This window comes from Panthera tigris, chromosome E1 (assembly GCF_018350195.1).
Source record: "Panthera tigris isolate Pti1 chromosome E1, P.tigris_Pti1_mat1.1, whole genome shotgun sequence".
Classification (NCBI taxonomy): Eukaryota; Metazoa; Chordata; class Mammalia; order Carnivora; family Felidae; genus Panthera; species Panthera tigris.
In genome coordinates this window covers 2,128,519-2,141,105 of record NC_056673.1, presented here as the reverse complement: position 1 = coordinate 2,141,105, position 12,587 = coordinate 2,128,519, and the positions used below count along the sequence as shown (strand labels likewise).

Below are 12,587 nucleotides of genomic sequence, written 5' to 3'. Positions count from 1 at the left end.
CCATTACCGAGTTCTTTATTCTAAAGGAGAAAAAAATTGTGGTTCTTTTAGGGAGTCAGATTTTCCCGACCGTGTCTTGCTGCAGCTTCTCAGATGCTGCTGTGCACAGTGTCACATCTCAGCTTTTCTTCTGCCCACCGTTCATGGGCCTGACAGGTTCCCACCACGAGGGCCTCCGCTGCAGCATAGATGAGGCGTCGCTGGCACCAGCTGTGATCCTGCCCCTTTCCCCCTCTGATTCAGGGGCCCCACGGGAGAAGGCTGAGGTGGAGGGTGCTAAGAGTTGAGATGGTTAAGCCCTAAACGGTGCAGAGGGCAGTTCTGGTCGCCCCTGGTGACAGAAGTTAAGCGTTGGATGCAAAAGATCCCCCGAGGCCCAGCAGCTCTGGGGAGGATGGGATTGCCCCCGCCCGAGCTGATCCAAGGAGCAAGGTAGAGATCTCTAGTAGTGTGTCCCTGAAACCAGTGGTCCTCTCAGTGGCTTGCCCTGCACAAGACTTAAAACCCAACCCATCGATCCTGGGGGTGGGGCCCCAGGGCTGTGCGGTTTCAGGAAAACCTCCCAGGTGACTCTGACGCTTCCCACCTCCCCGGGTGGAGCCTCACAGCTTCCAAGGACGTTTTTCAAATAATCCTTCTTTTAGCTTGGTTCTGCGTAGGAGCAGATGGTTTGAAGCTGTGCTGATGTTCTCTACCATTGGCGGAGGGGAGGAATCTGTGAGCTGAGGAACGTGTGTGCAGGTGATTCGTCTGGATCTAAGGGGTTAAGGAGAGTTCACCGAGAAGGGGGGGAGAATCACCTAATCCTGCGTGCATCACTTTCTAGATTATGAAAGTAATACATGGGCCTTAGGAAAATTCAAATAAATATAGAAATACATACGGTTCAAAAACAAAAAACAAAAGCTCCCTCCCCATCTCCTTCCACATACTCCTCAGAGGGAGGCGCTTTGGCAGTTTGTGGTATATTCTCCCAAATCTATAAAGAGCTCATCCTTGGCCGTTTAAGGAGACCGTATGCTTGAGTGGATAGACGCACTGGATTCCCAAACAGACTGCGGTTCAGATCTTGAGTCCTCTCCACCCCCCTCTAGTTCCTTCAACAAATAACGTAGTTGGCTCTTGCTTGGTTTCAAGCTGTTTGAAATGCTGGGGTTGCGACCCCCGGGCCCTCAGGGACCTTGGGGTCCTTGCAGTGGGGACCTCCGACCGGAGCGGGTGAAGGGGTGCAGAGCATCAAAATGACGATCAAAGTGACGACGAGGTGCGCGTCTTCGCTAGTTCAGACGGGGTGGTCAGGGAGGCGTCTCCTCCGAGCTGCGCTGGAGTCGAGGCCTGGACGCTGATGGAGCCTGGGGCGGGGAGTGTGCAGGGGGACCGAGGGAGGGCGAGGTGGGAACGAGGTGGGAACGCTGGAGGACAGGAGGTCAGTGGGGTGGAGCGGGAGGGAGACAAAGAGGAGGGGGTCTGAGAAACTAGCGATTCTGGGCTTGAAAAGTGTCCTACGAAGCGCTCGGGCGCGGCGGGAGGGGGCGCGCGGCAGGTGGGCGTGGCGGAAGGCGAGGTGGTGGCGGGGGCGTGGCGGCGGGGGGGCGTGGCGGCAGGAGGCGTGGCGGAAGGCGAGGTGGCGGGGAGTGGGCGTGGCGGCAGGTGGGCGCCCGGCCGGTCGGTCGGGGGCGGGGCGGGGCGGGGGGGGGGGTGGGAAAAGGGAGAAAGCGCGGCAGGGGGCGCTGGAGAACCAGCCCTGCGGAGGCGGTGAGGTGAGGACGGGAGGTGGCCAGGCGCTGTGGCTGGGCTGAGAGCGAACCTTCCGTGAGCCTCAGCTTCCCTAGCTCACAAATGGGGACGATAACTCCCGACCTCGCCGGATGGCCTTGAGGAATGTGCAGCAGGACCCTCGGCCCGCAGCCCTGCACCTCCTAGAGAGCGGTTACCGGTCATTGCTATTGGTCTGTTCTGTTACTGGTAAACGTAAGTTAAATAAAACCTGGAAACGTGGAGTTTTATCTTTTTCCTCATTCCTTTCTTTTTTAATGTAGATTAATTTTGAGGGCAAGAGAGAGAGAGAAAGCACAAGTGGGGGAAGAGGGGCAGAGAGAGGGAGAGAGAGAGAGTCCCAAGCAGGCTCCCGCACACTCAGCCCCACGCGGGGCTCGATCCCGCGAACCTCGAGATCATGACCTGAGCCGACACCAGGAGCGGGAGGTCTGACTGAGCCACCCAGGTGTGGTGAGTTTTACCTTTTTCTAAACGTTCACCTGTCAGTCAAAGTGGGGGAAAGAGGTGTTGACCGGTCCCGGGGCACAGGATCCTGCCTGTCCCAACGCCGAGGAGTTGGAGCGTGTCTGGGTGCAGAGAACCAGGGTGCAGAAAGTTCTCGCCCTGCTGCAGGGCATATGGAGGCCCTTGAGTGGGTTCTGTCGGTTCTCACTCACAACTGTGAGTGAGCAACCTCCTCCTTGCGGCCTCGCGAGACCCCCTTCCCTTGTGGCTGCTTCTAGCACTGAGCTCCCAGCCCGGGTGCCTCGCCTTACCTCTCCTGCTTCCTCTCCACTCAGGCCCTGCTCAGCCTCTCCTGGATTCCGGGAGCCGTCGGTCACCCTCTTTGGAAAGTCAGCCTTGAGCCTTCGGTTACCTACCCGCTCTGCCCATTTGTTCAGTCAACCTCCTGGCAAGGCCTTCCGGGTGCCTGACCTTGCAGCCGGAGGGCCTGAGTGGGAATCCTGACCCTGGGGGCCGGGGAGAGAGCCAGGCAGGCACATCCCAGACCTGAACTTGAGAGCGCTCTGCGAGGGGGTGGGCGAGGACCGAGGGGGCTCGGTGCCCAGGTCTCATCCACAGAAGATGAGGGGCTGTCTTAACTCCACCGACACGCCAGGCCCCCAGTTCCCCCAGTTCCTTCCCAGGTAAGTCGCTAACCACCCTCTGGGAGACAGAGAGAGATGTGCCCTGCTGACCTGACCCCAGCCTCCCCCGCTCCCCACATTCAGAAGCCCTGTGGGGCTGGCTGAACTCGAACTAGTGATAATAATCCGAATGCGGACGGCTAGCCTGTGCTGGGCACTTAGTACGAGCCAGGCCCTGTGCAAGGCGATGCCAGGTCTCTGACATGAGCATTCAACCCACTCTCCAGACGAGGGCAAGGTGAACTCATGTCTGTCTGATAGCCGCCCTTGTCCTGCTGTTCGTCTTCCCCGCCCTAACATGCTGAGAACCCCCAGCCTCCCGTGTCCTTCTTGCTCTGCGTCCACACGCCCTCCGTACCAGATTCTTCTCTGTTCCACTGCTCGGCTCCCCCCTTGCCCCAAAACACTTCCTTCTCTTGACTCATCCAGTGGGAGGCTCACTGTCCTCTCTCCTTGGCAGTCTTGACCGGGTGTTTGGGGTGCCCAGAGCTGGCCCTAAGGGTCAACCCCACTCCTGCACTTGTATGGTTGGCAGTCCTGGGGATCTTTCTTCCCCTTCCTTCGTGGGGGCGGGGACTCTGTTCCGGCCGCTTCCTTCCCAATGGGCCCCTCACTGGGCGGGTGTCATGGACGAATGTATGGCCTTGGGCAACATTCAAGACTCTACATCCATGTCTCCAGCCCAGAACCCTCGCGGACTCCAGACCTGCCTCTAGCAACCTTCTGGACCCTGGTTAGGCGCGCCAATTCCCTCCCTCACTGCGCTGCCCACCTCTGACCCATCACCTGCCTCCAGGCCACGCCATTGCTTAATGACAGTCCTGCCTTTTGCCTGCACATCTTCATGAACCTTGTGGTCTGTAGTCACGGTCTGTAACTTTGCTGGTCAGGTGCCCCATCTGTGAAAGGTTTCTGAGCGTGTGTCCCCCAGTATGTCGTCACTCATTCGTTAGTTCTAAACCATGGCCAGCCTTCAAGATGGCCCCCAGGAAGTCTCACCTCCCAATATTCACACCCTGAAGCGTCCGACTTCAGCTCAGGTCACGATCTCACGGTCCGTGAGTTCGAGCCCCACGTCGGGCTCTGGGCTGACGGCTCGGAGCCTGGAGCCTGCTGCGGATTCCGTGTGTCCCTCTCTCTCTCTGTCCCGCCCATGCTCGTGCTCTGTCTCTCTCTTTCAAAAAATAAACACACATTAAAAAAATATATATTAAAAATATATAAATAAATAAACCTTACAAATATTTTATAAATATATATAAATATTATGCAAATATTTTCCTGCCACACTCCAGTGGATGACCTTGTGACTTCCCTGGGGTGCATGTTCCCCATTTAAAAAAAAAATTTTTTTAATGTTTATTTATTTTTGAGACAATGCGAGAGACAGAGTACAAGCAGCAGAGGGGCAGACGGAGGGAGACACAGAATCCCAAGCAGGCTCCAGGCTCTGAGCCGTCAGCCCAGAGCCCGACGCGGGGCTCGAACTCACGAACTGCGAGATCGTGACCTGAGCTGAAGTCGGACGCTCCACCGACTGAGCCACTCGGGCGCCCCGCATTCCCCATTTTGGAGACTACCATGCTTCTGAGTGACCTTCAAAAATCCTCACCCTGACGGTCAAGGCTCCCAGAGTGGTCCACACTACCTCTCAGTCCATTTCCCTTGTGCTGCTGTTTCCTCTCTGCAGGGTCATTTGCTCGTTAATTACCAATGATAAAATCCTACCTGTTTTTATTGGCCAACATTAGAGATCTCCTTTCAGGAGCTTGCCTGCCTTCTTTCCTTCCTTCCTTCCTTCCTTCCTTCCTTCCTTCCTTCCTTCCTTCCTTTTTAATGTTTTTAAGTTTATTTATTTTGAGAGAGAGAGTGAGCCAGGGAGGGGCAGAAAGAGAGGGAGAGAGCGAATCCCAGGCCGACTCTGCACTGTCAGTGTAGACCCCGACTGGGGGCTCGAACCGTGAGATCACCACCGGAGCCCAAATCGAGTCTGACGCTTAACCACTTAACCGACTGAGCCCCTCACCAGGTGCCCCCCAGGAGAAGCCTTTCGCGACCGTCCCGGAGGTGAGAGTGCCAGGTTCCGAGCCCAGCCTCCTGCGTTGCTCTGGTCGTGAGTTCCTCAACCGGCAGGCAAGTGGACCCAGAGGGGACAGGGTCGCTTTGTGTTGAGGCAGAGCTCTAACGGTGGCCCCCAAGATTCCATGCCGTCATCCCTGGAACCTGAGTATGTTAAGATACATCACTCTCGTGATTATGTTATGTTATGTTTGGTTGACCTTATATAGTGTCGTGTATACACAACTGACCACGAACTGTGAGACCATGACCTGAGCCCAAGTCGGGCGCTTAACCCCCTGAGCCCCCCAGGCGCCCCTGTTGCGGACTCTGGGGGTGGAGGGCTCCCGTGACAAGGAACGCGGTGGTCTGCAGGAGAGGGTGGCCCCCGGGTAACAGCCAGCAAGGAAAGGGGGACCTGAGTCCCGCAGCTGCGAGGAACCGGATGCCGTTGACCCCCTGAACGTGCTCGCAAGCTCGTTCTTTTTCTCCTTCGCCTCCAGAAATGAGACGAGGTCCTCCAGCACCTGGATCTCAGCTCTGTGAGACCCTGAGCAGACAGCCCAGTTGGACGTCTGCCCTACAGAACTGTGAGCTGACAAATAGGTGTTGTTTTAAGCCACTAAGTTGGGGGTACCTAGTTACTCAGCAAGAGAGAATTAACACAAGAGGCCCTATGTCCCCGAAGGCCTCGCATAATTTAAGATCTCTCTCTCTCTCCATATATATATATATATATATATGTGTATATATATATATATATATATATATATATATATATATAATTTTTTTCTTTTAAGTAGGCTCCATGCCCAACATGGGGCTTGAACTCACAACCCCAAGATCAAGAGTCGCACGCTAGACCGACTGAGCCAGCCAGGTGCCCTTAAGATATATATTCATTTTTTAAAATTTTATTTTAGGTTTATTTATTTATGTTGAGGGCGAGGGAGAGGGAGAGCATGAACAGAGGAGGGGCAGAGAGAGGGAGAGGGAATCCCAAGCAGGCTCCGAAGTATCAGCCAAAATCCCGACGTGGGGCTCGCAAACTCACAAACCGTGAGATCACAACCTGAGCCGAGATCAAGAGTCAGATGCTTAACCGACTGAGACACCCAGGAGCCCCGAAGATACATATTAAAGGAATAAATGCACAGGGTGGATGGGCTCTCGGCCTAAAGCGTCACCATTGTGGCCCGGTGTTCTTTCTAGCTACTTTTTAGTTTCTTAGGACCATCTCTGGTATTTTGCAGGAGGCTCGCCCGTAAATTAGCGGCCCCAGCACATGCATCATGTTGTTTGTCTGGCTTTCTTCACAGTGTTTTTTCTGAAACCGGATTTCAGGAACACCTTACTCCAGTAGAACGTCCAGTACAAATCATAAGTGGGCAGCTTTTCTGCAGTTTTATGAAGGGGACATAGCCATGCAACCCATGTCCAGGTCAAGAAGCTGAACATTTCCATGGGGCGCCTGGGTGGCTCAGTCGGTTAAGCGTCCGACTTCGGCTCAGGTCACGATCTCACGGTTCTTGAGTTCAAGGCCCTCGTCGGGCTCTGTGCTGACAGCTCAGAGCCTGGAGCCTGTTTCAGATTCTGTGTCTCCCTCTCTCTCTCTCTCTCTCTCCGCCCCTCCCCCGCTCATGCTCTGTCTCTCTCTCTCTCTCTCTGTCAAAAATAAATAAACATTAAAAAAAAAAAAGAGCGTAACATTTCCATTACCCAGAAGCCCCTATGTGCTTCCTACCGGTCACAGCTTCCGCAGTGAAGTGCTTTCGGTCACTGTTCTGACCAAAGCAGCATAGGTATGTTTGCCCGAATAAACCGGATTGTGAGCGATGATATCAGAGAATGTGAACAGCCCAATAGTCCCCGAATTACTGGCCTGGCCGCAGCCCCAGCGCATGCAAACAGCAGGGGGCTTTTCAGGACACAGGAATGAGGGTGTACCCAAGGGTTTCTTTTTTTGTGTGTTTGTTTATTTTTTTTTAATATTTATTTTTGAGAGAGAGAGACAGAGAGTGCAAGCAGAGGAGGGGCAAAGAGAAGGGAGACACAAAATCCAAAGCAGGCTCCAGGCTCTGAGCTGTCAGCCCAGAGCCTGACACGGGGCTCGAACCCACGAACCGAGAGATCATGACCTGAGCCGAAGTCAGACTCTCAACCGACTGAGCCACCCAGGTGCCCCTGGGGCTTTCATTTTGAATGTGAGGACTGTGTTCCTGAGAGCTCATATAATGTAAAACTCTTGTAATAAAGTCTAGTTCTGTCCTTGAAACATAGTGTTTGCACACTTTCCCATTTGGGGCCTAAAGTGAGACCCATGAACATCTTTAATATTGCCTAATTTCTTATCTTTAAATTTTTATTATTATTTATTTTAGAGAGAGAGCGCGTGTAAGTGCGAGCAGGGGAGGGGCAGAGAGAGAAGGAGACACAGAATCTGAAACAGGCTCCAGGCTCTGAGCTGTCAGCACAGAGCCCGACGCGGGGCTCGAACTCACGGACCGTGAGGTCATGACCTGAGCCGAAGTGGATGCTTAACCGGCTGAGCCCCCGAGGTGTCCCAGTATTGTTCAGTTTCTAAGTTTGCATGATCTGAATTCATACATGCCTCCCTGAATCCCCTGTGGGGCTGGGAGGGTCTGTGCTTTAAGGGTCTGAGAACCCAGGGCCCAGCCTCGGGGATGGTTCAGGATCCAGGGTCTGGGTAGGCTTCCCGGGGACAAAACACGGGTCCTGGAATCAGGCGGCTTACATTCCAGGCCTGCCTCTGCTGCTTCCTTGCAGTGTAACCCTGGGTAAGCTCTTACCTGTCGGGGCCTCAGTCTTCTCATCTGCAAATCGGGCTGGGCTCTGGGCTTTAAGAGAGGAGTTAAGGGGTGAAAAGCCTGGGTGCCCAGTAGGAGCCAATGGGAGCCTGTTAGCACCAGTCCCAGGTGGGGTGGGGAAAGCCTGCTCTCTCTCCCGCCTGTCTCCCCACCACCCCCAGGCTGCTGGGGGGGAAGGGGGGACTTTGCTCCCAGGGAGAGTAAAGCAGCAGGCCCCAAGGCTGCAGGGCCTGGCCTCTGAGCTTCACAGGAGGGCCGGGGCCCCTGGCTCAGATGCCAGGGTCAGAGCCCGGATTGGGCAAGAGCGGAGCTCGGGGGCCCCTGGTCCCGGTCAGGGATATTTGGAAACACCCACGATTCTGAGAAATTTAGCGGCAGGAAGTGAAAGGAGGGGCAGAAGGAACCAGCAATGAGCACCTCTGGCCCCTACTGACCTGGCTCCCCATCCCCAACCGAGCAGTGATTAGTGGGGTGTTGGCTGGGGCCGGCGTTGGGGGGGTGCAGAGCAGGAGATTCCCCCTCCCCGGGGAGGAAAGCGGAGGCCTCCCATCCCCCACTCCCACCCCACACATGCCCTGAGTTCCAAATCCTTTCCCACCTCTGTTTACTGTCCAAAGTCCCAGGCGCTGGGGATGCCAGCTTCAGTGTTGGGACACACAGACCCAGAGACACACGGACCTAGACTCGCAGGGCTCAGGGCCCTCGGAGGGACCCTGTTCCCTCCTCTCCCATCGTCCGGGGCTGTCCGCGCATCCCAAGTCTCTGGGCTCCAGCCCCCTTCTCAGCCTGGGATCTGCACAGCGTTGGGGGATCCAGGAATCCACTTCAAGACTGCCAGCAAGTAAAAGGGGAAGAAAGGCCGGGGCCCCGACCCGGGTGGGGAGGGGGCTGGGCGGGAAAACCTCAGAGGGGTGAAGTTTGCATGGCAGGCCTGGGAAAGAACTGGAGAAAGAAGAGAGGTTTTCACGTAACCGCCGATGACTTAGAAACGGACTGGACCCCGCACCGTCCGGCTCCATTCGGCCCCAGCCTCAGCCCTAACCCCAGCCTTGACCTAGGCCCAGGTCCAGCCAGCCCTATCATGACAAATGACTATCAAGACCTTCAGCATCTGGACAACGAGGACAATGGCCATCAGCTTAGACAAGGTAAGGGGACGTCTCCTTGCGTTTCGGACAGGTGACAGTGAGGTGGCTCTTGTCACCTTGACTCAGCTCCTGCTTCCTCCTGTGAGCCCTGACCTGGCCTCTGGGTCGGCCCCACTCACAAGAACACGGTCCGCTCCACCTCCGCTAGCCTCCTGACCCTTGCCACGTCACCCCCTGGCCAGGACCTCGGAGGGTGTGGACCCAGGGGACCAGGGGACCAGGAGTACCTGGGAGCAGTTAGGGCCGCCTTCCTTGCCTCTAACACCTGGTGAGCCTCGGCCAGGTGTGAGAGTGTGTGTGCCTGGGGTGTCCGGGACCAGGGGACAGGGACAAGGGGCCAGACTTCCATGGGGAGGCTGAGGCCCTCGTCAGACAACAGCCACCCCCCCCCCCTTTGTTTCTCCAGCGAGCAGGGATGCTGTTTGGGCTGAGCAGGAGGGTTCTTGGGGATGGGGGTGGGGGGAAGGGGCTGCAGGGGAGCCCCCCCCCCAGGTGGGAGCAGCTTGGGGGGCTGTGGCTCCTCTGTCTTCTCTCCTGGAGCCCAGCCAGAGGAGAAACCTCCTCCTCTTTCCCGGCCTTTGGTGGGGGGGGGGGGACAGAACCCTCCCCCCAAAACTAATGTAGTTCATCAGCTTCAGTGACACAGTCCGGCCACTAGGTGTCAGCAAAGGCTGAGGGCCCCGGCCGGCTGGGGCAGGTCGGCGCTCTGCACCCGCTCCCAGCCCTCCTCCCGGCCTCTGGTCGCTCAGGGTCGCCTACCACCCGGATTTCTTTCTTTCTTTCTTTTATTTTTTACTCTTAATTTATCTTTGAGAGAGTGAGATAGAGACAGAGCATGAGCAGGGGAGGAACAGAGAGAGAGGGAGACACAGAATCCGAAGCAGGCTCCAGGCTCCGAGCTGTCAGCGCAGAGCCCGACGCGGGGCTCGAACCCACGAATCGTGAGATCGTGCCCTGAGGCCGAAGTCGGACGCTTAACCGACTGAGCCACCCGGGCGCCCCAATAACGGATTTCTTCATCTGTAGGGCTCCCTGGAGAAGGAGCCTTCGCCCGCTCTCCTCCCGGGACCCCGTCCCTGACACCCGGACGCCCTGTCTTGCAGCGCCACCTCCGCCCCAGCGGCTCTTCCGGAGACTCTGCTCCGGACCCTGCTTCCTCCTGCTCTCCCTGGGCCTCGGCCTCCTGCTGCTGGTGGTTGTCTGTGTGATCGGATCCCAGAGTGGGTGCCCTGGGGGTGGGCGGGGGGGGGGGCAAGTGGTGAGAGAGCGCTGGCGTCTGCGACGGGGGTCACGGCCCCCTCATGTTGCCCCGTGCACCCCCCCCCCCCCAGACTCCAAGCTGCGTGACGAGCTGCAGGCCCTGAGGGTCACGTTCAGCAACTTCACGGCGAGCACGGAGGTCGAGGTCAAGGCCCTGAGCAGCCAGGGTGAGGGCGCCCTGGGGCTGCGGCTGGGGGGGAGGGGGGCCCGTGGACCGCTGGGGATGTCGGGACGCTGAGCCAGCCTCTCCCCCAGGGGGAAGCGTGGGCAGGAAGGTGAAGTCGCTGGAGTCCCAGCTGCAGAAACAGCAGCAGCAGCTCAGCGAAGGTCAGAGCGGGGAGCGTGCGCGCACGGGCGCGTCGGACCCGGGGGTCCCTCCGGCCGAGCCCCGGCGGCCTGTGACTCCTCGGGCCCCAGCGCGCCGAGGCCGGGCCCTTCCCAGCCCCCAGTGTCCACACTGACCCGCCCCGCCCCCTGCCCGCCCTCGCCCCCCACCCCCCACCCCTCCCCCCAGATCACTCCAGCTTGCTGCTGCACGTGAAGCAGTTCGTGTCGGACCTGCGGAGCCTGAGCTGTCAGATCGGCGTCCTGCACGGCAACGGTGAGGGGGCGGGGCGCCCGCCGGCTCGCCCGCCCCCCGCCCTCCCCCTCCCCGGGCCCCGCCTCAGCGCCCCCACCCTCCCCTGCGCCGCAGGCTCCGCGGCCTCCTGCTGCCCGGTCAACTGGCTGGAGTTCGAGGGCAGCTGCTACTGGTTCTCCCGCTCCGGGAAGTCCTGGCCGGAGGCCGACAAGTACTGCCGGCTGGAGAACGCGCACCTGGTGGTGGTGGGCTCCTGGGAGGAGCAGGTGAGCTCCCGGGGCTGGGGTGGGGGTGGGGGGCTCCCGGGAGGAGCGGGTGGGCCCCTGGGGGGGGGGCGGGCTCCGGGGAGCGCTCACCACCCCCGCCCGTCTCCCCAGAAGTTCATCCAGCACCACATGGGGCCTGTGAACACCTGGATGGGCCTCACCGACCAGAGCGGGCCCTGGAAGTGGGTGGACGGGACGGGCTACGAGAAGGGCTTCAAGTGAGTGCGCGCGCCCCGGCCCCGCGGGTCCCCGGGGGTGGCGGAGGGGGGCGGGGCCCGGCTCACATCCGCGCGTCCCCGCAGGAACTGGAGGCCGGAGCAGCCGGACGACTGGTACGGGCACGGGCTGGGCGGGGGCGAGGACTGCGCGCACTTCACGGACGACGGCCGCTGGAACGACGACGTGTGCCAGAGACCCTACCGCTGGGTGTGCGAGACAGAGCGGGACGCGGCCGGCTAGGAGCACCCCCGCCCCCTAATTTATTTCCTTGGCGCCCCCACCTGCCGGACGATGCTGCTGTCCCGGGTGGGGGGCGGGGATGGGGGCCCGTCCACCTTCTCGGGGGTGTTTGATCTGGGATTTTAAGGGGAGTTTCGGGGACGGTGTCTGAGGAATCACGCTTGGAGGGGCGGGGAGACGGCAACCCGCTTTCCGCGCTTTACAGGTGGTTGTCAACGTGTTTCAGAGGCAACAATGAACGGAATATTCTAAACGTGCCTCGAGTTGTCTGCTTCTTGGGCGTTACGAATCGGAGCGGGCTGGTTGGCAGGAAGCCAGGGGGACCCGGTGGGCTTTGTTAATCACAGGCGTGCGAGTTGGGGCTGTTCTGAGGCTCCCCGAGAAGGTGTGCTGTTTCTGGGGACCACAGCGCCTGCAGCCAACGCCCTGGGACCGGAATCACCCGCATGGGTCCAGGGCGGCAGAAGCTTCCAGTGAAACTCCCTGATGTCTGTCGCGTGCATTACAGCGGACGGAGCAGTGTCCACGGGCCACAGACGCAGCAAAGCTGAAGATAAGTCTGCTCTGGAGAATCACCAAACGTGCAAAGACAACCAGTGGAACAGAAGCCCCCAAATAAATAGAATCCACAGCCCAGGATGGGGGTTCACAGGAACACTTTTTTTTTTTTTTTTTTTTGAGACAAAATCCCATGAGAGGCAGAAAAAGAAAGAGGGGCAGAGACAGAGAGACAAGCAGGGCTCACCCCGGGCTGGGCTCGTGCTTACCCGGAGCAGGACTTGAAAAGGAATAAAATAAACCCTTCAAAATAGAAGGCCGGGATGGATTTATCTATCTATCTATGTATTTATGTATTTATTTATTTATTCATTGAAAGTTTATTTTTGACGGGTGCCTGGGTGGCTCAGTCAGTTGAGCATCTGACTTCGGCTCAGGTCACAATCTCACAGTTTGTGGGTTCGAGCCCAGCGTCGGGCTCTGTGCTGACAGCTCGGAGCCTGGGGCCTGCTTCGGATTCTGTGTCTCCCTCTCTCTCTGCCCCTCCCCTGCTCACGCTCTGTCTCTCTCTGTCAACAATAAAT

General features: G+C 58.1%; 1 protein-coding gene across 3 annotated transcripts; it reads left to right on the top strand.

Moving 5' to 3' along the window:
- The first annotated feature begins 8,447 nt into the window (after window positions 1-8,447).
- On the top strand, window positions 8,448-12,186 carry ASGR1 (asialoglycoprotein receptor 1). 3 transcript variants are annotated; one of them, XM_042966150.1, is made up of 8 exons: window positions 8,448-8,633; window positions 8,851-8,940; window positions 10,044-10,160; window positions 10,272-10,367; window positions 10,456-10,527; window positions 10,715-10,801; window positions 10,895-11,046; window positions 11,349-12,186. In XM_042966150.1, the coding sequence occupies exons 2-8, from the start codon at window positions 8,874-8,876 to the stop codon at window positions 11,616-11,618; spliced, it is 861 nt and encodes a 286-aa protein (XP_042822084.1). In that variant the 5' UTR covers window positions 8,448-8,633; window positions 8,851-8,873; the 3' UTR covers window positions 11,619-12,186. The 3 variants fall into 3 exon arrangements, with proteins under 3 accessions (XP_042822084.1, XP_042822083.1, XP_042822081.1); XM_042966149.1 differs by lacking the exon at window positions 8,448-8,633 and adding an exon at window positions 11,158-11,264 and having other exon boundaries at window positions 8,656-8,940; window positions 11,349-11,601; XM_042966147.1 differs by lacking the exon at window positions 8,448-8,633 and having other exon boundaries at window positions 8,656-8,940.
- Window positions 12,187-12,587: the final 401 nt, after the last annotated feature.